At 36.6% G+C, this 25,269-nt stretch overlaps 1 protein-coding gene across 3 annotated transcripts in view; it reads right to left on the minus strand.

The window, feature by feature from the left end:
• TMTC2 (transmembrane and tetratricopeptide repeat containing 2) overlaps positions 1-25,269 on the minus strand; it is a 244,703-nt gene that overhangs the window by 120,982 nt on the left and 98,452 nt on the right. For 2 of the 3 annotated variants that reach the window (XM_027663223.1, XM_027663231.1), the window contains exon 2: positions 21,273-21,843. The exons of the other annotated variant lie outside the window; for it this stretch is intronic. In XM_027663223.1, the coding sequence (XP_027519024.1) occupies positions 21,273-21,843 (571 nt within the window). The remainder of the gene's footprint in view (positions 1-21,272; positions 21,844-25,269) is intronic. 3 annotated transcript variants of the gene reach the window in all.

Here is a 25,269-nt window from a genome sequence, read left to right on the forward strand (position 1 = left end):
CCAAGCTTAGCTTTTGGGGTGGATAAACAAGTGAAGAACAAAGGAAGCTACTTCGAGATATTTTTGGTTGGCTAATCGCCTTTATGTTATCTGAAGTCAAAAACTTCTCCTAAGCCATCACTGGTCTGTGTGTCTGAGCTGTAAACAGACTGATAAATAAAAAGTAGTACTGTATATGTCTAACTTCTGTTTTCACAGCCATAATGACATGCCTTTTCAACAGTCTTGCCAATAAAAAAGCAGATATTAGACGATGTGAACAACTGAAAAATCAGAAGAGTCATAATACATAGATATAACCAATCTCAAATTCCCCCCATGGTCCTCCACCGCATCTAGAAAAAAACCCAGACAGTAAAGAACACAAAGAGCAAATCTGGAACAGTTAAAGTATGATTGATATGCAAACATTGAAAGTTACTGGATGTCTCCAACTTTGTAAAGCAGCATCTCTTTTCTCCATGACCAGTCAGCTGTTCTTACAGGCCAAGCCCTCTGGGACAGTGCTGAGTCCACCTTTACACTAGACAGAAAGGTGCACATGGTACTTGGTCATGGAGCAATGTTCACAGACAACCCATATAGTGCTCTACCTTGCAAAGCAAGTTAAAATAGGAATATGAGCCTGGAAAGTGTAACATATCTGGGAACATCAAGTGTATTTTAGGAATTAGCTCAGCTTTTCTTATCTTCCTATGTCCATCCTCGATCCTACTCTGTACAGCCCTTGGGCAATAAAAATATCTTGTACAAAAAGTTGCTACCTTCCAAAAATTTATCATAACAGACTACTACTGAGGAAATACTTCCATGAATAACTTAAACCAATGGTAGACATGGATTTCCCTACACCATATAACAAGCATTTTGTATACGTTGAACAAGTTCTGGTGTGAAAACCTAAAAAGGATTAATGATTTTCAGAAATTATTTAGGAAGTGATCTTCTGACCCCACACAATTTTTTCACAATGATTGAAAACCACCAGTAAGTGTTAATTCCACTGCCAACACTGACATTCTTACTGACACCTTCTTCTCTGCTATGCAGACCTATGGGATTAGACAACTTGTCCAACGGATTAGAGTAATTGTATTTATTCCTAGATAAATATGTCTAATGGGAATTCTGCCTAGTTTGGCCATCATGTCTGAACTGAGGCACTTCCATCAAGTTGCACAGAAAGCAGGAAGAGTGAAGCAGCAGGGGAAGCACTGGGCAAATTTTTGGAATCTGACCTTTCACTTTGGGTACCTCCTTGGATTTTTGCCTTGTCCCAGGTGGCAAACAGTCATGCTATTTTATAGAAATCTTTTTAAAGTGTGAAATGTTCCAGTGCAAGTTCCTAATTGATTGCACATCTGGCATAAAACACAAACATGGCCCACATGAGACCTGGAACTTGCAGACCAGCAAGGAAGCCTGAACAGGTGGGAAACAACCACCTCTCCAAGAGAAAACCTCTGCTGTGTCAAACTAACTTAGCTGCAGTAAAGAGTAAACTGTTAACAGAAATATGCAGATAGAGCAGGGTTTCACACTGCTGTGGTAGCCAGTGCAGCAGATAAAGCATGAATGAAGAAACTTAGCACTGAATAGAACAGGTATTTCCCCATAAACTACAAGATCTATATGCACATCACATTTCTCTAAAGACTAAGGTAATTCCAATCTTTACACTGCTTTCTTCATGGCTACTGTAAATTATACAATTTGACAAAACTGATTAGAGTCTGACAAAGTTAACATACATAAAAGAAGGGGAAAGATCCACCACTTGGAGTTCAATTTAGGGTGTAAAACTACAAATTGAAAAGTTGCAATTTTACCACTAGACAAAATTATCATATTCTGAAATTATTCTGACATCAGGCCTTTTTGTGTCATAAATTAATCTTCAGAATTTTAAGACTGAATATTCCATATATCTTTCCTATTTGGAAAATTTCTCAGTAAAGGAATCTCACAGATAAAAAAAGGTGTCTTCTAAAATTGCTGGTCTCTTAAAAACTTTATAAAAGGACTCCATTCATACTTGAGACCTAAAACTACAAATAGAGTATGTCCTTCAAGGAAGAAGAATTTACACCATAAATACTATTTACAGATGGTCCCATTCCTTTCTATCTCACCTTGAACTCTCTTGAACTGTTTAACTGTACTACTTCCAAAAATATATCAATAAACTTATAGTAAACCAGCCTACAGAAATGCACCTTTTTTAGAGGACAGTTACTCATGGAAATAATGGAAACACTCTACTACTATTACTCCTAATCCACAGAAAAAGAATCTAGACAGAATAACGAACTTGTCTAGGGTAATAATGGGTCAATGGTAGAAACTGACAGAACCAGGATACTTACAAATCCTTCCCATCTTGCCACAGCACTTTAATACCTGTTGGTAAATACAACACATGGGAACTATTTTAGCAGGGAATATTAAGGTAGAGGGGGTGAAGATAAACGTTGTCAGATTCCTCCAGAGAAAATTTACATTTTGCATCACTGCCTTTTGAGGTAAACATTTTTTTTCCTTTTTCTGATAAATATCTGTGATAACCAGCTATAAGAATAGTAGTCACATTATACTGCCCTTTCCTAGTCATGTTTTCTAGAATGGATGAAACTTTTTAGAACTACTAAGGGAAAATGAAATAATGTTATTATTTTTAAATATTAAAGCATTCAAATAGCTGCACACCATTTTCAAGAAGCATTTCCTGCCACTACAACCAGTTATTTTATTTTTAAAGGAAAAAAAGAAACAAATACTCTTTGAAAGCTCTAAATTAGCTGTAAGAAGATTGAGAAATTTGATCAAGTAGCCACAGAAAATATTCTATTACAAAGGAGGGAAAAAAGAGGGGAAAAAACAATTGATCCTCTGTCGGATTGGCTTCTCCTTGACTGATGAACACTACAGTAAATAAGTAGAAAGGTGGAGAGAAATACCAAGTATAGTAACGTAATCTGTGTGTCTTTTAAAATAAGCTTATACTAAAACTAGTTTCTGATACAACACCATGTAGAGATTAACTTGTTAAAGATCTTTTGTGAGATTAAATTTGCTAATTTTCTATCTATAGTTTAGGAATACTAAACATGTTTTCTGTCACTTTATGCATTGTGCTAAATTTTTACCTAGATGATTTTTATACCTAGGCTGTAAATTCTAAAAATAAGTTTGGAACTAACATCTGCTTGTTGAGGGCACTTTAGGAGGACACTGGGAGGAAAGTTTCAACAATGCTGTTTTGAATGCCTGGGAAGAAGTTAACACTGAGATAGCTAAAAACGCCAAGGTTCAAGTATTATCAGGAAGTGTTCTGAAATTAAATTCCTTCTGGAGTACAAAACAGAACTTGAAGAATTTGAAAAGGAAGATACACAGCAGGAAACACAGTTGTGCTAATCACTTATAAGCTTGACATGGCTTTTAATATATTTGTATTTCTCTGATTCATAATAAATTATCTACTTCCAGTACTTGGCATCAGGTCTCTGTTTCTTTGAAGCAAGGTCCAAAATGTGTTGTCCCTTTGCCCCTCCACACAAGGAACTATGCTGCTGAATCACTCCATTGCCTTGATTCCTAGAGCCCCCAGTGCTATGGTTGTGACAGATATCCCGGGAGATCCTGTAGAGAACCAGGTTGACGGATTGGGACTTTCCAGGTTCATGCCCGAAATGTGACCAGCAGTCATCTGTGTAGTTATGGATCAGATGTTAAAACTGTCAGCTTAAGACTTAGCTTTTCCCACCGAGTTTTTCCTAAGCTATTTCAGTGATGCAGATCTCAACAAGCTTTACTCTTGCTTACTAACTGAGAAGTGCCCTGGGGTCTGAAGACTCCATTATAAATAAACTGACTGATCAACTTTCATTAGTGATGTTACTTTCAGACTGACAACTTTGGTTTTAAGTATTACACATAACATAGTTCATAAAACAGAAGACACAATGTTCTGTAAAAATGTATCATAAGATTCACTAATTTTGTGGGACGATATTTTCCCTTTTAGGTTTGATGAGTGGAGGAAGTGAGAACCTCCTGGTGCTTCACACATAGTGTTATGATAATTTACTTGACAGGGGAGAGACATGACAGCACAACCTTCTCAGAGGTTGGTATTTTACACAGATACACAATAAAATGTTAAAATATGCTAAATGCTCTTCAGCTTATCCCCTGAACTCAAAAAAAAATCTACTGTCAGCTGTCTAGGCTTTCTAATCAGTTGCTATTTAACATTTATCTAAATAATAGTTGACAGTATAAAGTAGGATTGGCCAAATGCACTTTTAAATCCTTCTTTGTAATAAAAATTTCTACTAGACCTAGAGAGAGACATGCACACCACTCAGTCTCACTGACAAACTTCACACAGTGGCTAGAGATGTATGGGCAATTAGCAGGTTTTTCAGGTTCAGCGATTCTTTTCCTACTTCATTTTCTTGCCGGAATTTTAAAGATTATATATTTAGATAAGACTTTGAACTTTTCACCTTTAGGTTATCATTGATGACATTAAAACAAGAATAAAGAGTTGGGTCCTTGGGACAGCACAGAGCTAACATGAGAGTAATTGGTTTTTATCTTTCCTAAAATAAAGCCTTCAATGGCAAATTCACAGTCTTGGCATGTACAAATGAATTATGTTTAGATTTGGTGTGTATGTTCTAAAGTAAAGGGCTATTTTGCAGAAACCAGTTACATAAAAGTCTTGTTCAGCTCTTGGCCTGATCTGTTGTGTGGTTATCGCAGAGTCTGGACTGACAAGTTCTGCCAGTGAGCTTCTACAGCTAACTTATATTTTCACCTCTCCTTTCTTCAGATTTACATTTTTATAGGACATGTTTCTTCTGACAAAGTAAAGACAAGATCTTAAGATATCAGACTGTGAATCAGGAACACATTCCATTTCCACAATTTATCTACCTTTTTCCTCCTGATTATAAACTTTTCCAATCAGGCTCTGTTCACACTACGTAATAGGCTTCCATCTTTAACTTGAAGGAATATTCCCACAACTCGGTATAAGAGAGGCTTGGTCTTTGCTAGAGAATATGTAAAGAGTACATTCAAGCATTATATTTTTATTATTCAATTATTTCTAAATTAACAGTCAACTCTGTCATCATCACGCTAAACTTGCATGTTTTGTTTTCTGGCTTACCTAATAAAAAATAAAACAAAATAAAAGCATCTAGCCGCCCCTGACTTTTTGCTGCTCTTGTCTGGTTTCTAACATTTTTACCCACAATTATCTCATAATTCTGTAAAAAATTTTGGCTTTTAAATACTAAAATGTTGTATAGCAAGGAATAACTTCATTCTTGCATTACGACAGAATGACACAGCCCATAGAATCTGTTTCAATCCTGATCATCTTTAGGAAGATATGGCAGGACACATTTTCACAATTAGCATCTTCAAATTACTCCTCTTCTAACATCTGGTTTGTATTTTGCGACACCACCACCCAAGATTTCTTTACACAGTTGTCCTTTTTTTAAACAAATCCCCTGCTTTAAGTAGCATTTTTTCAAATATATTTTCATATCCACATTTCTAATCCATTTTCAGTGGTAGTACCTAATTGGTTACATATATCCTCATAAAATACAGGACTATAAACCGTCTTTAATTCAATCCCAAGGGCACTCTTCTGAACTAACAGTTAATGGCATAAGTTAGCAATACTTTGAAAAGTTAAGTGAAGATAGCAAGGGCAAAGCTATATCCTAACTTTCTTTCTTTTACCTAAGTGAACATCTGTGATCATTAGTTTTAGATTATAATTTCTTAGAAGTACATTACCCTAATCTCTTAAAGCCACTTTGAAATTGCACATCATCAAGTTTAGGTCCCTGCTTCCAGTTCCAACTGTATACTTGAGCACAATAGAGTGCCTATTAAATAAACACTTGGCAGCATAAAAATTGCAGCAGATGGGCAAGGTGCAAAGTGGCACAAGGGTTGAGTCTATATGCCAAAACAAAACAAGAAAGCACCTTTTTCAGATCCTCTGTTCTAATAAAAGGTCAATATGCAAAAAATAGATGTTTCTTAGTCATCTGGAAATGTTTCAAATTACCTCAAAAGACTACCTATGTTAGCTTAGGAGCTGTCATTTGTGTCATCCCCTTTCAATTGTGGTATATTTGAGTCCTTTAATTTCAAAATCCTCTACAAATTTCCTTTGGGACCCTTATAAAATATTTACAAAGACAAAGCATACTACAGACCTAAATATAAGCCTCTAACATTCCAGTTATTTGTGACACAGTCATTTATACCTCTGGTTTGTCTGTCGGCTACTCAGGTTTTCATCCACTTGGTGACAGTCTTCACAATATCAATATGAATTATTTTTAAAGTAAAATTGAGAGGGAGAAGAAATATACCAGAAGAACAAGATTCAAAATTCAGACAACAAAATTTTAAAACTACTGGAAAAAATTTTTGTATTTTTAATTAAATCATTTACATGTTAAAATTTGGAATTTCTAGGTAAGATGATCCACCACTTCTTCAGAATTTTACTAATAGCACTGTGTATGATCTACCTATTAAATGAACGTATATGAAAATACAACTACACACACATTCCTCTCTGTATACTATGACTTCTACTGAGAGGCTTTAAAACATTAAAGCCTGATCTATAATTTAAACTACGAACTCAAGATCCAACAAGATTACGCATTCATATTTTTCTTATTACACTCCATTCTCTTCATCATCTTGTTTTACTTTACAGTCTTTGTAAACAAAAAGAAAACAGGATTAAATTCATCTATGTTCTTCCTTTCTTCCCAGCTGCTCAAATTGTGTTGTTACTCTTATAAGTAATTCTAGTCACAAAGTCTCCACCCTGATTTTGCAGGAGTGTGGTATTTTGGGGGAGATTTTGTCAGCCCCTCCTCATTGTCTCTAATGAAGTTCATCCTTCTTCTCAACTGCTAACAGTCTCTCTCACTTCACACTCTTTGGCAACCACTAAATCACTCCGGTTTTCACTCTCCTTGGATTTCTTCTAAAAGATATATCTGTCCGTGTATTCTTTTATTTCCCTTTTACAAAGGTAATGTTGCTTGTTATTAAAAAGGCTTGTTAACTTCATGAAAAATTATATTTGGGCACAAAATCATGTCTTATGATCCTGATATTTCCAATCACTTACCCACAACTTTCATATTTAAGCAGCTCCACAACAATCTTCTTTCCTGCAACATATCAAATCTGGATTTTCCCAACAGGCAGTTCAAATGGGCTACAGCAAGATTAACTATGATTTAGCGATAGAAATTTTGACTTTGCATCAAGCATTTCAATGTGATCTTCATCCAAATAATTTTTTGTGCATGCTTTGAAAAATATCACAGATTTTCAGAGATGGGGATAAACCCCATGGACATATGTAGTACAATCCTACACTTAGAGGAATCTTCTAGTAGAACAATAATCCTTTATTGTCCATTGCTGCTGTTAACTTTAGATGGCAAGTCCTTAGTGTTCAGTGGGGTACCAAATTTAATACGGAAATTGATTAACTAGACTTCAGTGGTAGCCTCAGCTTCATTAACATTTCCTATCTGAAGTAGCTGTGAGTTAACATTTAGGATTTATTTACCTATATTACCCACTACTGAACTTTTTACCATCCAAAGGATACAAGAAATGAAATATTTTTCTCTATGCATGATACAGGAAACATAATCATTTTTCCCTTCTCTGCTTATCTCTAACAATTTGAAAAATAGCAAGAGAACTTTGTTTCAGATGGACTTTGAAAACCATGCACTAACTTATCAGAAAAATAAAAGCCTTTTAACTAATGATCTTGTTTAACCAGCCTCCCATTTTTGGGGAGAGTTATCTCTAGGTAATTTCTCTTCAGGCCCAGTCATTTCTGACCTACACCAAGAAAACACAGTCAAATAGCAACCAAAGCTAAATTTGTGAAGTAAATCTTGACTAAGAATTTGCATGAGTTTGCAAACAAGTTTTTTCACTGAAGAAAAAACGTTTAGCATTAGTTACATCAGAACTAGATTTCAAACTATTTCCACCAGGAAGAACGTCATTATTTCCCACATACAAGTAGAGGTGCACCCATGACAGCTTAAGCACATCATAAAGGCAGCTTTCACTAGATCATCAGATATATCAAAACAACCACTTTTGAACATGAAGCCCTGCTTCAGGGTTCAGTAAGATCTTCACAGGACAAAGTCCAGAAAAAGTCAATGGTCCCACATTAAAACCATGGTCTTCACTCTTAAGGACAGCACATACATAGAATAAGGATGAAACATTCAAGTGTAGAACTGCAGAAGTTGTGACACTGTTAACTGGACATTTACATTTCATTACGTTTTCATGAGGAGTCTGTATTTCTGCAAGCAGCTTATGTAATTTACAATACGCAGTACAGCCAGCTAATGGCAGAATATATCGGTTTATCAAAAAAACTGTAAAGAAAACATGATAGACTTAAATTTCCACAGCCATTGACCTTATCAACAGGGCAAAAAAAATGGAAAAATTTACTTATTTCCTTTAATGCACAGAAAAATTAGTTTCCTTAAAAAGCACTTCCAGGACTTTCAGTTAGAAAATTTTGAAGTTATTTTGCTGTGCCTCTTCATGTTGATAGGTTTGGAGAAAATCTGTTGATGCTGAGCAGTATGGCTTTAGGACTCATAAAAAGGTTAAGCCTGCAGTGAGTTTTCAGACATGTACGTTTTGGGTTCTTTTAAATACCTTTTTTTAAAAAAAAAATCAGTATTTTAAATTATTTGTGTATCACAGTAATAGAACATTTAATCTAAACACTGTAACCATGCCCAGAGGATGAAATAGCAAAACAGAGCAGACAGACAGATGGACTTAAAAAGCGCTCTCTGAGGGTTTGAAGCTGTCTGCTACACTACAAGTAAAACAAATAACTGCATTAAAACATGAATTTATTACCCCAGTGAGGTAGTAGGTTGGTTGCTAACCACCAAGAGCCAAAGAATGGAAGGTCACATATCAAATAAGATTTTATAAAATTTCACTTTTCATTAGTCTGCCAAAACTTATAAGAAAATGTACAAGCAGTACATACAATAAGGACAGAAAACAGGTGTTGTATCATCTGGCTGATAAGAACAACTTTGCTGATTAATATAGGAATATTTAACCTTTATAGGTTCTCAAATTTTCATATGATAAACTTTTCAATCAATTCTTTTTTTTTCATCATTACTAATTTCTCCCTTTTTTCCTTATAATTTAGGTAGCTAGTCCAAAGAGTTGGACATAAGCAGGTACTGAAATTCTTGCATTCTAATATCACAGAAAAAAACCCTAAAAGTTAGGATGGTATAGACCTGAAGCTAAAAACACCGAGCATTAAGGACTAAGTCAAAGAGCACTGTCTTCATTAAAAAGCCTACTAAGTAACTGCTGCTTCAGAATAAGGTTATAATTTCAGACTGAATTCATTTCTAGTAGGAAACCAGGCTATAACTGAAGGAGCTATCTATGCCATGTAGCTATAGCACAGATACTGGATGCAGATTTGCAGTCACAAATATGAGTAAGGCAGATATTAGTGAAGAGGTCACACTGACACCTGTATCTTCATTATTTCACTTGATGATGGCAGGGGTTCTTATCGGATTATCAGAGCACAGAGCAGCCATCTGGGTGCTCCAGAGCCTTGGAGACCAACCCAAGAGCACAAGGACACATCAACCTTTTTCGCTACTGGGCAATCACAGATTGCTGACAACACAACAGCAGTGCCAAGGTAGAAATGGTTATTTGCAAGCATTTAGAGCTAACATAGTACCATATATATCAAGGTCTATTTTAGAGTGGAAACAATTTTCTAGACTGAAAATCAATAGATTTAAAAGAGGCATTGTTTTCGAAGATGCATTTAGAAACCACGTCTTCAAAAAGATACATCAACACAGAGTTATCAAAACAATAATTCAAATATAAAACAGATACTGATTGCGCTATCCTTTTTTTTTCCCCAAAAAAAATATTGCGCCTGAAGTGTAACTGCAGGTTAAAAGTGGGATTCTAGATAAGTAATCTGCCACAACTGCAGCCAGGTCATAGTTTTATCTGAAAGTATCCTAACATCGAGTAAGAAGCACAATTTTCAGCAAGTAAGGAATTTTTCTTTCCCCTTTTCAAACTTCATGATTAGAGATGAAATCCTGAAAAGGTTTACTCTACAGATTGGCAAAACAGAAAGCAAATTAAAAATTTCCAAAGTTAATGTTTACCTCTCAATTATTAACACTCTGATTTTGAAAGGCCCAAGATGATCATAGCGCTAACTTATTTTGACTACAAGGTGTCCTGATAAAAAGAGGGCTCAAAAATACTTGGGTCAAATTATGAAATCAGCACACATGTACCTGTCTGGCCAGCTTCAAACTTTATGCTGTAGTATCAATCTAGTATCAGGTAGCCAAGGCCCCCATCTACTTGCCTTGTCTTTCAACCCATTTCTGCAGTCTGCACCAAGGTCCCTTAAGTCAGCTTGCTTGGATATTTTCACATTTTACCATTATCAATAACTGCATACTATAGTACAGGCTTAACCCAGGATAAGAGCTTCTTACCACTAACATCTTTTACAGAAGTTGACTGAAATAATTAATTGATATCATCTTCCAAGGAAAAATGTCATTACCAGAACAAAGATACATGGACAGAAGGTGGGATGGTTGCGGTTTTTTGTTTGTTTTGAGGGAGTTGTTGTTGTTGTTGTTTTGTTTTTGTTTAGGATTTTCTTCTTGCCTAGCTTGGAGTGGAGAGGGATTGGTTTGGTTTGGTATGTATGTATGTATGTGAATCAGTAAGAGATCAGAGAAGCGGCAAAGGAAGTAAGGTAAAAATATACATTATGCAGGTACCTTCTAGCTGGGTTTAAACTGGGATAAAGATACATAGATTGATACTTTTTGTTCTCAAAGAAATTATACTTTGGATTTTGTTTGTAACTAAATAGAATTGTATAATCATGGAACCTGGTGTTTTTCAATCCATACTCTCAACCGGAATTACCCACAAAATGTCATCTTCTGGGTTAACAGCTCATGTCAGAAGAGGTAAAAATATAATGGTTTAAACAAACAAACAAAGCAAAATCACTCTACAAAATTGCTAATGCTGCCTTTCCTCAGATTTCAAATTACAAGAAGCCAAAAATGTTATATATGAAGTAGTACAAAGAAGCAAGAGTTAAAGTTAAAAAGATTGGCATTGCTTCTATTTTAAAACTCAGGGGAGCTATTTTGTGGTGGTGTTTTGCCGCTTCTAATAATGTCTTTCAAGGAGAAAAATCTTCAAGTAAGAGATAGAACTATAATAAACGTGTATTTTAAAAATAAACCATAATCTCACAATCCCTACTAAATAAACACTGCTGTTGATGCAAGCTTCATTGTACTCTACAGCAGTACAAACTACCCAGGATACTTTTAAAACATGCAGACTAAAACATGCAAAAAATTTGACCATAACCCCCAAAGTCCTGTTTTCTGGGAGAGAACGAATTTACAGAGACTCAACACAATTCTACCCTCTCTTTTCCCTTGCTCCCTCATTGCCTTTATTAACTCAATATGTCCCTACACTAACTTTAAAGACTTTGTTGCTATGGGAATTTATTTCCATATTTTATTGTCAAGGAGAAAAACAAGATTTTGGTGATTAAATGTCACAGAAGCTCTGACTTTTGCACAACCTAATCAAATCTACAGCCTTAAAAACAATCTGTGTATGTGTCTGAAAGTCTTACCATTCTGATCATAAAAAGGTACATATGTTCTACCTGGCATTTAAGAGTCAAGTACAAAAATTCTCTCTCCCCCCTCCCCCAAAAGCTTTTGGATAATTTTAATGTAATTTCTGTGTGTGCATTTTCAACTAGTTTCCTAGAAACTTGGGAATAAAAAATATTTTTCTTTTTTCCCTTCTCTCAATGTGGACTATCCACAGCATTAAGAGATTCTTCTCTTTTCTAAGTGACATTCAAGGTTAGCGAGGCTAGAAATTCACCTCCTAATAACTGAGCCATAAAGATAGCCACAGAACTGCAAGCCTGGATTCCTTCCCTCCCCATACCTAATCTACATTGTAGCTGGAAAAAGAAATCCAGGCATATGTACAAAATATTGTTCAGTTCCTCTAGTAAATACGACAAAAAATGTTTGCTGCCTTCTATCACAACTGGTTGTTTCCACTGTAAATCTCATATACTTGTACTTTGCCCCTCTTTAATATTGTAACTGTCTACATAGGTTAATGTTTAGAATCACTCAGAAAAAGCGCGCACATAATCATTGAATCTTTACGACTTAAATGAAAATGAGCATGAGCCAGGAAATTCAAAATTAAACCTAATACCAAGAGAAAAGTCTCCCCTGTGACTTAGGGTTTGCATATGTTTCCACTCCTTCAAAACATATTCTCCTGGGTCTGGAATCGGAGCTTATGCTCGTGTACCAGGAATGGCTCTTTCTTGTTAGGACTCTAAGAAGACAACTGAGAATAGCCTCAGGTAATGCTGTCAGAGCACTACAGTTCTGAAACTTAGACAACTACAGTTAAGATACTCAAAAATCAGGAGCCTGATCTTCACGTACTCTCAGCAGTGCTATCTTTCCCAAAGGTGCTGTAACATACCGCTGGGAGTCAGAACTCAGGGCATACAGAAGCTGCACCTGCTCCCTAATCTATTTGATTCTGACTGGGGACACATTTAGAGGTTTTGCCTCTTCTGTCACTATTATTGCATGCCCTGACTGCTGGGAGCAGAAAGTTTAACTTGTTATTTAGCTGTGATTGACCAAGTGCAATGTGTTCATTAGGTAAAGCTTACCAGGAGCTACAAGCATTCAACACTTCATCAAATCAGGACATTTAGTTGTCTAAACATGACATTAGGAGGCTAATGTAAAGCATTTATGTACATACAGGTACAGGTATAAACTTTGTGTGACGTAACAAACACAATCCATACTTGATGAATATAACCATGAACACATGCATTTTAACCAAGGCACTAAACCAGGTTTAAGCAGAAAGGCATCACCCGAAGCAAATCTGACAAAAGGAATTACACCAGGAAACATTTAACTCACTGAAATATCACTCAGCTTTAGCACTGTATGTTGGTTTTCCCATTTTGTGGCCAGTACCCAGACAATGGACCCATGGAAGAATCAAAGCTAGGGGGAAAGGAACATGGCTTTCTAGCTAGTGGACAAATGGAAATCTGAAGACTGGGTAAAGCTGCCTATATTTCTTATCTCTCAAAGTTCACAGGTACCCAAGTCCCCATATCTCAGCACAAAATATACTTAAGTATTAAACATATAAACACTGACCGACTCTAACAAAAAGCATGAAATTTAACTGTTCTTTAATACTGATATTTTAAACAGGAAAATTGCCAGCTTCTGCAAAAACAGTTTTAAAGAGCTTCTCTAATTAGGGAGCTAAAATAATCACTAAGATGAAGAAAAACCTACACCTGTAAATGCCTAATATTCTGAAACACAGTTGTTAGTAAGCTTGGTGCTTTCAATTGATTCCTTAAATATTTTGAAAAACATTAAAAACTAAGACAGTAACATTTTCAGGTTTATACTATTTGCAAAGGTTTTATAGACTGGAAAGTAGTGAGTCCAATACACAACACTATGAAAAAGTCATGCTGTTCTTGATGTCAATAATTGGCATACAACCTCAAAAGAAAAAATAAGCACTAATGAAAATTGTGCAAAGCCTGTGGAAACTTTCTCACCTTGTGACTCTTAAAAAGATCCCTTTTAAGCCAGAGAGAAGGTACTGATTTGGGCTGGTTTGTTCATTTTCTTGATAGTAGCTAGAATGGGTTATGTTTCGGATTTATCTGGATTATGTGCTGGAAACAGTGTTGATAACACAGAGATGTTTTTGTTATATTGAGCAGTGCTCACAGAGTGTCAAGGCCTTTTCTGTTCCTCACACCACCCCACCAGCGAGGAGGCTGGGGGTGCACAAGGAGTTGGGAAGGGACACAGCCAGGACAGCTGATCATAGGGATATTATATGGCATCATGCTCAGCATAGAAAACTGGGGGAAGAAGAAGGAAGGGCCAAATATTCAGGGTGATGTCATTTGTCTTCCCAAGTAACCATAACACATGATAGAGTCCTGCTCTCCTGAACACCTGCCTGCCCACCAGCAGTAGTGAATTAATTCTTTGCTTTGTTTGTGCAAGCAGCTTTTGCATTTATCTACTAAACTGTTTTTATCTCAATCCATTAGTTTTCTAACTTTTCCCCTTCCCCATCCTACTGGGGACAGTGTGCAAGCGGCTGTGTGGGCTGCGGTTAAGCCACAGCAGGGAAGAATGGAAGAACACAGCATACTTTGTATGCTATAACACAGTTTAAATCTTATGCATTACTGAAGACAGTGACAACCTTCCTCTGGCAAACTAACCTCTCTGTTAAACTGAAGGCTCTTCACAGTTCCCGTAAATATGAAAAGCCTTCTCTCTTTTTTTTATTTACTTAGTCATTTACTAAAGAAACTTTGCCTTTTTCATCTTTCCAGAGAGGTATTCTCAAATATAAGCTCCTAAATATTATTTTAGACTTCAGTGAGTAGATAAAAGTGATGAGGATTTTAGTGGCAATTCCAATAAAGATATTACAGATTTAATATTAAAATATAATCCATGTTACGCCAGTGTCGGTGACTTCAGCAAGACAGCTTATGATTCCTCATTTTTAAAAAGATACAACATGGATAAATTTGCCTTAGGATGCTGTATTTCTATCATATGTGATCTGTTTAAATCACCCCATGGAAATATTTTCAGGAAACAACAGCTATTTATACATATTGATGTCCAATTGTGTACCATTCCACTGACATCACAGGGACCTGCAGGAGATCAATACCTCTGAGAAGATAGTGGAGGCCAATCTTGCTTTTCTTATTTCAGGATCAAACAAAAAACCCTCAAGGAGCTGTGGGAACTACAGGAAATCACAGTACTAGCTACTTGAAATTGTCAAGAGAGAAGTAAATTGCAAAAAGCTTCTTTTGTCTAGAAAATATCTGCTGGGGGGGGGGGGGTGTACTGGTCAAGACTGCACAGGCATCATGCTGTTGCCATCCAGCAGAGTGAAGAGAAAATAATCAGGCTGGCTCATCTGCAAAGATGAGCAATGTATGTGCAGGCACATTCGGCTCAGCATTTCCACAATTTTGTACAGCCTTAAAGCTGTCTGGAAAATTAACCCCAAGCTGACCACCGCAGAATGAGACATGCTAGGGAATAAATGGGGCCCCAGCTGGCAATGGAGCCCCCAGTCTTTTCCACAGCTCTCAAAATGCTAAAGGTTACCCAGCCCACCAGTGCAGTATTTAACAGCTTTGCACACTTGAATATGCAGCTCTTGTTAGACAAAATGAACCTGCAAGAGGTCAAATCATCTTTTGAAGTTGTAAATTATTTATTATTTTTAACTGGAATAAAAACAGCGTCAAGGGAAAATAAACTTACTAAATATCTGACTCTAAGAATGAAGTCTGTCCTGCAAGAGAGCAGCTACTCCTCTAACAGTCTAAACACTGTAAATGCTATATTTCAAAGACATAGGGTGCTCAAAAGAGAAATAACTCACAAAATAATAGGTTACCGATCAGATCTGTCAAAATATCAAGACCTGTGGGTAATTTCAAGTATAATAAAATTCATTAGGTAGTAGAAAATAAGCAGAAAATAGATTTTAAATAACGATGAAACACTACTGCAAAATAGCATAACTTGTAGATGGAGAAGAGGTGAAAAATAAGCAAGACCAACTACTACATTGCTAAGGCTTTAGAGCTTCTCAGAAGAGAAAGATAAAACTGCAAATTTTAATCAAGAGCAGCATTTTATTTTGACATTGCTTTCCAAAGCACAATAGTTCTAAAAGTAGCAACTTCAAAGAATGCCGAAAGTGGCTTACTTGAAGTTTAGAGTGGTCTCAAAAATCAGTAGCTTTATCTAATACCGAGCAGCAATCATACATATCACCCACAACCAAGGCTATTCCAAGACCATAAAAGAAAGTAGAGTTTAATGAAACTTGGTTTGGTGGTTGACCATGTCATCCATGGAGGCTCCAGGTTCACATCATTACCTTAAATAAAATATAAGCCTTTAATAAAATTGCTTTTTAGAAAACCAGTACTGCTATAATAGCACAGAAGACTAGATAATACATCCTGCAATCCAATTTGTGGTTCGTGTTAAGCTATAGATACCAATAACTAATTCCACATGTGAGACAGACCCCCCGGAGGGAGATTTTAATCAAATAAGTGATGGGAAAAGAGACATTTCCTTATTTTAGTATAACAAACCCCCTGTACTAACAATATGTTGATCTGGTAAAATGTTACTGTATTGTAGCAGTGGAACATTAGTAGAACATACATCTGGTTTAGTTCTTTCTGTAAGGCAGTTTGTACACATAAACCACAGAGCAATAAATACTTTATCATTACCATTATATTAAAAATGAGCTTTAAATGCATTTGCCCCATCTTTTTAACTGCTAATGTTATCCAGCTCCATTCCCACTTAAAATAAAATAAATTAAAAAAAAAAAACAAAACAAAACCAAAGAAAACCAACAAAGGAAACAAAAGAAAACCTAAAAAAAAACCACTACAAGAAAAAACAGCACAGTAGGGTTTGTATTAGGTTTGCACTATTAATTGGACAGAAGACTATTGATTAATGCTTCTGCTCTCAAGCTGCATATTGCAAGTACAAAGCAATTAGACCTCTGAATTTGCATATTTTCTATCATAACAAGCTCTCTCCCATATTCAAGTCTCCCCTCCCACTCCTTCACCTTTAGTGGTTTAACTTGCACAAATCTAGCAGCTGACAGGTACAATCATCTAATACATGTCATACCTGACATCTCAATCAATCTGCATACCTGCTATGCAATTTACACTGGAAATGACTCAAGGTCTAAAATGCTGAAAAAATCAAACAAAAGTCTAACTTTCTTTCATAAGGAATGGTTTGCCCCAGTGGAACACCACTTTTTTAATAGGTCTCATTTCAGACAACTAATTTGTGACCACAATAAATACAAGTGTATCAAAATCTTCTGTCTTAAAGACAGTAAATACATTCTTGTCAGCTAGTCAGAATAAAACAGAGCTAACCAAATGAAATGGAATCCAGACTGACAACTTTTCCAGCCAGAGTGAGAGCATCACAGGCAGACAGGAATACAAAACTTGGCAAAAGGAAAAAAATCAGCATCCAAGTTCTACTGAATAACCAATACACAGATGACAGAGAAAAGAGCTGGATAGCTAAATAAGTAGCTATGATATACAATTTTAAGGTGCTTCAAGAATAGCTTCTAAATAAGGGGCAACATTCATCTGCTCTGCTTGTGGTCCTGCTTTGCAGCTGCCTTGTTCAGAAGCCCTGCCAGTCTACTCAAATTGCACTGGGATGCTGACGTGTACCTGGTGTGAAAAATCAGGACTCACATGATAATTGGTCTTGTGTAGTAGCCATCACTTTATATTCACTAGATACTTGGCCTAAAGATGAGAACACAACGAAAAAAAACGGGCTTGTCACCCCAAAACCATCTCCTACCATCAGCTGGAGCATTTTTGAAGTTGTTTTTACCAGTTCATACTTCACTGACCATCCTGAAGACAGTCAATAGTTTTACTATTCTTTAAACATAAATACTCATGTCTCAGTTTCCCCAGTGGTATATTCTGAAAAAGTTTATAGAAGCTGAAAGTCATAGTCTGGCAGCATGCCAGCCCAGGTCCTTAACCACCCAGTCCCCAAAATGCCCCTCTCTCCATTCCTTCACCTTTCCTTTCAGTGTTTGCCAGTACAGCTATTTGTACGGCAATGATGAGAACTGGATATAACTGAATTGATTCAGGTTTAAAATAACTCCTAAAGATATATTTGGGATATTTTCGGCAAGGTGGGTGCATGTGTGTGTTTAAAGGCTATTTTTCTACCTGCATTTCCTCTGAGTTCAGTTTGCAGCACAGCCTAGGAAACAGATGCACCAGCTCAGCTGGACAGGGTTGGGCTTAAGGTAGATTGAAAGATTGAACCCTTTCCACTATTTGATTACAAAGCATTCAGTTTCATACCATTACTGCTTACTTAGATAGTACAGATTTGAGCTAATAAACTTAAAATTATTTTCCTTTCTTCCCTGGCTCCATTTTACACTTTTCCCCTCCAGTACGCTAAAAAAGACCATAACTTTTTCTTTGACTGACCTTTTTGATGTCTTTTTTTTTTCCCCTTTCTCCTTAAGTTGTCCTCTTCCAATATTGAATTGGGAGAACACAAAGCACAAATTCCAGAATGGGTACATAAACACAAGTCTTTCTAATTGCCCAGACATTCTCTGAGGAAAAGGGGCTTTGTTTGGTGGGAGGTTTTTGGTTCAGTTTAAACTGTACTCCCGTTTTTTAAAATGCTTAAGCCAGTTAGGGAACACAGGATGACTCTTCTGTAAATGGTTATTTTGGCCTTATCAATTAGCAGTGCAGAATGTCTTTTCAAGCAAGAAAAAGTGCATGCAATACTTTAAAAAAAAAAAAAAGAAAAAACAACCCTTAATTCAAGTCTATGTTTTAATTCCGCATAATGCAAAAATTAATCTCAGCTATATACTTCAGGTTTTGATTATTTTAAATACAAAATTTAAAAAAACAAAACCAACAAAAAAATCCACTTCTCTTTATCAAGATATATAAGGATAGAACAAAACTAAACCAAAAGCTTTAAGTAAAAATCTTAGTTCTGTTCTTACTAACAATTACAAAAGAGACAGGTTATCACTTTAAATTGTCCATCTTACAGAGCAATCATCCTCAATTAATTTGAAAATAAATTTAAATGTAATTGTAAATCAAAAGGACAGCATCTAAACCTGCCTTCATAGTCAGGATTTGTCACATATTGCTCAGACATGCTACAATCAAAATCCAAATTTCTCAGCTCCAAGTGCATTGATCATTCTCAGACTATCCAGATATCAACTAAATAGCATCCTCCAAAAGCAACTTTAGACTTCAGATGGAACAGGTCAGAGACCCACTAACTTGAACATTCTCTAAACAGTATTTTATGTGAAAAGGTAAAACTCAAAGTCCAAAGGAAATACAAACACAGTAAGAAAGTGCTTCAGAAAATAATGATTGATAAGGAGGCAATGCACTAGAATAATTATTTACAGTATCTTTGTTAGGTAAATCATAATGATTTTGTTGCCCTTAAGCATTTTTATCATACCGAGAAGCTCTCAAGAAGACTGATATGTTTGCTTTAATTTGCTTTTGAGGTGCTACCTTTGTTCCTCTTTGATACACCTGTCTTTATTTATTTATTTTTTAATTGACAATTATTATCTTTACAAAAGGTTTGTATTTCATTCCTTTATTGCCCAGGGAGTGCTTGGGAACAGGAAACTGTGACATTAAAGGTAGGGGTCATGCAAAGTTGGAGTACAAAAGAGTATGCAGACAAGTACTCAAAAAGAAATGCTTCTCGTAACAGGCTAGGTCAATGAAGACATTCCTGACATCCCAAGTCCTGCAGGTCACTATGTTCTAACAAAAATCTATACAATTTGGGAATGATTTCTGTAAAACTTCAGTAAAAAAGAAGTCTTACTGGAGATACTTTGTAACCGAAGCTCCCAGTTGATCTCCTCCGTAATGTAACAAAGAGAGGTAGTACGTGAATGAACAGAGGCTTCCCTGGTACTGAAATAAAACTCGGGGCAGCAGTACTCAGTCTGAACAGATGTGCAAGAAACAGATAGCCTAGAAATTTAGTGAATTAGGAAATGCATTTCTAGCAGATCAAGCAAAACATTCATATTTTTGTTCACTGTAGTCTCTCCCCAATTAATTGCCTCCAGCTAAAATCCAATCTCCAAATAGGTTTGTAATCTACAAAGCACAGAATTGTTATTCCTGTCATTACAGATGGACAAACAAATTTCCATAGACACGAATTTGCTGTCCAAGGCAACTCTGATGCTGGATGGAAAAAAACCTCATAAGTTGGGTGTCCAAGTTTAGAACTCCTCACCTAGGAAGAGAGGCATTATGTTCAAAAAGTTAGGTAGTGGAAGCTTGGATTTCATTTGTGTCACTTAAGTCTCTTCTGGGCCAATTTTACCCTGGCCCTGAAGCAGAAAAGGAGCAAAAAGGGGAGAAAAAGCTTTTCCCCATGAAAAGTTCAACAGAAATGTCTGCAAAGGTTTTCTTTTTGAGCAATGACTGTTCAATAATAAAAAACTTCCTAGGTGTTCAGAATTTTCTGTGCCATGTGAATGTTTTTATAGGATAAGCTAACACTTGAGTTATTAATTAAACTCCATGAACCCATCCTGTGCCTTTCAGTATAAAGCTTGCTATTACAGATGCAGTTTAGGAAAAAACAAAACAAAACAAACAAACAAAAAAATTTATATAAATATACCGGAAATTATTCTTTCCGTTTCAATTTTGTCAGAAAAGAGTATGATAACTAAAATACATGCAGTCTGGGGAGAGGGAAACTAGGGGGTTTTAGTGAGCTTTTTTGTTTGCTTATTTTACTTGCTTGTTCTTGGATAAGAAGTTTAAAAATGAGAAATAGTTATTTTGTTAAGGCACTGTTACATTTAAGTCATAGCTTCTACTAGGGGAAGAAAACAATACGCACTAAAGGAACGCACCCAGGCCCTATGCATCTCTGTTAAACTAGAACAATAAGAGCTTTATCTTTGCCTCAGGGAGCCTGTGGGTGATACGAGCCACCGCACTTGCACGCCTGACCAAACTAAGCTGAGTCTGCAAGATACAAGAGGATAAGAGCATGAACGAATTCTTTACAAAAGGCAGTCAGATATTCAGTGCTCGATTCAAATATTCAGTGCTTGTTGGTAAACAGAATGAGGGAACTGCTGGAAGTAAGGAAAGTAATTGAAAAAAACCCCATCCCCAGTGTCAAGTAATAGCAATGGTTAATAATACATGGTTTAAACAAAATATAAAAACCCAATACTAAAGCTATTTAACTGTTCTTTAAGCATTAGACATCTGTGCTCATTTTTGGGACTTGAAAACTCATTTAGCACCTGTTTAACAGTGACTGGTGCCTTACAAACAGCTTACAGCAAAGACGACTCACCTGGCATAAAGCAGAAATGATCTGATGCATTTTCAGTTGATGAAATACAAAGACATCGTACACGGCTGAAATGGCCAGAACAGTCACTCCTTGCTCCTTCCACAGCATGCTGCATCCTGCACACAGCCCTGCTCCCAAGATCCAGCCCCAAGTACTTGGCGAGGAACCTCTGGTAGAGCAGTGCTTCACGTAACACATCAGGGAAAGGAGAAAGAAGAGGCAGGCTCCAATGTCTGCCCTCCCTACAATCCCCGCTACGGCTTCCGTGTGGATGGGATGAGATGCAAACAGTAGGCCTGCTATCAAGGTCCAGTACCCATCTCCAAAGAGAATCCTGGAGAAGTTTGTGAAAAGGCCTGTGACTGCAGCATGTAATAGGACGTTTACAAGGTGGTAGCCCCATGGGTCCATTCCCCCAACAGCATGGTTAATGCGGAAGGAAAGTGTGCAGAGAGGTCTGTAGGACTTGTGGCTCCCACTATGAGTGAGCAGTGTCCCCCAAAAGTCATTGTAGAAGATATGGATCCACGGCGTCTCAGGCAGAAGGTCCTGGTTTGTCTTGATAGCTCGACTACAAAAGACAAATAAAAGCTTCATTTTAACAGAAGAAAAAGGATATAAAAGAAAGGATGAGAAAATGCAATCACACTGCTACCAGAAGAAAGAATGGCATTGCTTTGGTGCTGCTTTAATTCAAGTTTGAATTTTTACAGGAGGTTTTAAAAACTACATATCTATTGACTTCCTGCTAGAGCAAAATTTCCATATAAATTGGCTTTTAAAACATTAGAAACAGATGTTACACTGTTTCCATTAAATTAAAACACCCTTCAGTGACATTCTTCTGAGTTTAACCCAGGAGTAATCGGTTAAGATTTGATGAGTTATAATTAAAATGTAAAAGAAATATGAAAAACTTGCAAACATTATTGTTGAAACAATGGATCCTCCAGTAATTCAGAACTAAAATCCCAACTGGCCTTTTATACTGAAATTTTAATTTAGATTTTGGAATGAATCTCTCTGACACAGATGAACAATAAATACAGAAGTCGGTAGGAGCATGCAATTTTCTGCTTCTGCACAGGGCACACCCAAAACTGTCTTGTATATATTTTGACTGACAACATTTTCCGCTAACAACCTTGCCAGAGACAGACAACAGAATATTTTAAAGATGAAAATATACCTTCTATTAAAATTTCTTGTATTTACAATAGAGGAGAAAAAAACATGGTTTTATGTTGTATTAGCTTATGAATTCAAGTCTGTCAGCTTGATTAGAAAAAAAAATTGCTGAAGCTTTCAGCATTTGCGCTTTTGACCACCCTGGCAAGGACTGGTGCCAGCCATCAGCAGTCTCCATGTCTAATCTGTTACTGTAAAAATCTGTCTACTACAGTGTTTGCACAAATCCAAAGATTTGCATTTAAAATTTATGCAGTGGGAGAAGGTGTGAGACCTGCTTAGTGCAAAAAGATGAGTAGAATTTAATTAGTTACTTGTATTTAAGCAATTAAAGATGCATTGTTGTTACTACTGAGCTTAACTCATTTAGCATTTATTTTATTAGCTCAAGACTCTTCTATTCAAAACATACTAAACAAGAAAGATGATTTATATCTAATTCTTTACTCATACCCTCTATCTGCCTTTCCAACAAATATCCTCTTATAACTAACAATTTTTCAATTCAGATGAGGGAGGGGGAAAAAAGTGTGAAACGCAAGCCCACATTTAAAATGCATGTGCATGACTAATTCATATTCTAAGACTCCCCTCACATTCTGCATTTCCTTGGAACCTTTATCCAAATCCCTTTTTTTTTATGGTATTAGTTTCAGAAATGTTGTTCTTGTTCTGCAAAAGAAAAATGCTCAAGCACTGATATACTATGCCACAGAATCTCCATGCAAATACTCCAGATACCACGCAGCTCAGCATTTCCATTGTCCAGAGCATACTGTTGCAATGCTTTCAGACACGCTTCCTCTCAGCATGTCCTTTTGTCTCTGAGCATACAGAGGTTATGGAGAGGTCACCTTAAACCCTTTAAAGATCTGATGATGCTTTCTAGAATATTTGAAAATCTTCATTTTGACTTCTGCTTATGCAGTGGATCAGGTTGCCTGTATTTGTTTTCCCCACACACATTTTTCTCATTTTAGTCCAGTCACAAAAGAACACTGGAAGAAAACAAGATTTTTGTTTTCACATTATTTATCTCGTCCTTCTGTGTAGTTCTTTCCCGAAACCTAATTCCTCTGTTTGCAATTTCAGTTTGTAGTATCACACTCAGAACCACTATCAGAAAACTAGGAATTCAGCAAGAGTAAAGCAGGTGTTAGGCAAGAAAGAGTTCATTCTCTGAGAAAAACATATTATATTTAGACTACAGGCTCCCAAAGGCTAAGGACGGTTATCAGGTGTCAGGATTTAGAGTCGAAACCGTGAACAGTGATATGTTTTTTCTTGGGGAAATAATAAGAAAATAAGTGGCAACAATACTGCCAGAACAACCATCCTCCCCCGAGGCAGCGCATTCTGCCTCAAAGAGACTAGACAGTGTACAGGTTATTCCCAGGAAATAGTAGTTTTTATTACATCTTTTGCAAATATGGCCATTTCTGACACTTGAAGTTATGTAACCACATAGAAAAAAAAAAAAAAAAAAAAAAAACCAGAACTGTGGCTATCAGTACACATGTATAAAACAACTCCACACAACTCTGCTATGCTTCTGAAAGAACTAGCCCTCTCTCTAAGTCGACAGTTTTCATGCAGCACACACTCATATTGGACTATTCCCCACCAAAAGTAAACTGATTATCTCCATATCATAAAGAAATCTATTGTACATTCCAAGGCATTAATTCAGTCAAATTTTATTCACAGCCTTAGCAACAAATTTGAGGCAAACTTGATCTTTTCTTGTTTAGACCTGTCCATATTAAAAATTAAAACAAAGAAACAAACAAGGAAAAAAATCCCACACAATAAAAAAATCAAAATTAAGCCCTGAAGATACAGTATTGATCACCCTATATTTGGGTATGGATTTCAGCAGGCAATTCTGAAATAATCCTAGTTTCTTGTGCATGTAAATGCAACATATTCTAGAATCTGCCAGTCAGCATGAAACATATAGAAGCTGCCAATTCCAGTTTACTCAGTGGTTTAGTCAGGTTAAATGCTGTATTTTCTAGAAATCAGGATTTTAAATAAAGTTAAAATTTCTTTTCATATGGTTATTTTTTTATTAAATATTTATAAGAAAAAAAAGTCTTGCTAATGCTTTGGGATACTAGAAAAGTCTAATACAAGAGGAAAGCTGGAGGTCCTACAGTGAAGAAGCAAGTCTCACACAGATTGATTGTTAAAGTTCAACTACCCTATTTCACATCATAAAATGTAAGGAAAAATACACTTGGCCAACATTAGACTTGATGGTGCAGGAGGATGCTGGAATACAGGCACCCAAGATACCAGAGCCAGGTAGCTCTGTGTCATTTTACTCTCAATAAAAGTGAATGAAGTCTCAGTAACACTAAGACTGAGGTCAGATAGAAAGAGTCTGTGGGCTGAGTCCAGCCTGTGCACCACCAGCCAAGATGTGCCAATCTGCATCCCTAGCCTGGCTGTCCAACTGCACTGGTAAAAAAAAACATTAAGTGAAATGTTTATCTCTAGGAAGAGGAAAGAAATACAAGCTCTGTATCTAATAAAATAAAAGAATAAAAATAAATAGTACTCAATTGTTCACATTAGGGTCCCACAGGCACTAATGAGCCTTGACAACCTGATCACCCTCCCAAGGCTCCCACACCTTGCCCACAGTCCCAGGACATCATGTCAGCTCCCCCCACACTGCCCAGGGCCCAGGACCCCATGTCAGTCTCCCAGGGCCATCAGCGTTTGCCCCAGTGACACCTCAGCAGGGCCAAGCCTTACCCTACCAATGGTCTTGCTGAGCTGGGTCCATATCCCAGCCTAGCCT

Source organism: Corapipo altera, unplaced genomic scaffold (assembly GCF_003945725.1).
Source record: "Corapipo altera isolate COAL_440 unplaced genomic scaffold, ASM394572v1 1, whole genome shotgun sequence".
Classification (NCBI taxonomy): domain Eukaryota; kingdom Metazoa; phylum Chordata; class Aves; order Passeriformes; family Pipridae; genus Corapipo; species Corapipo altera.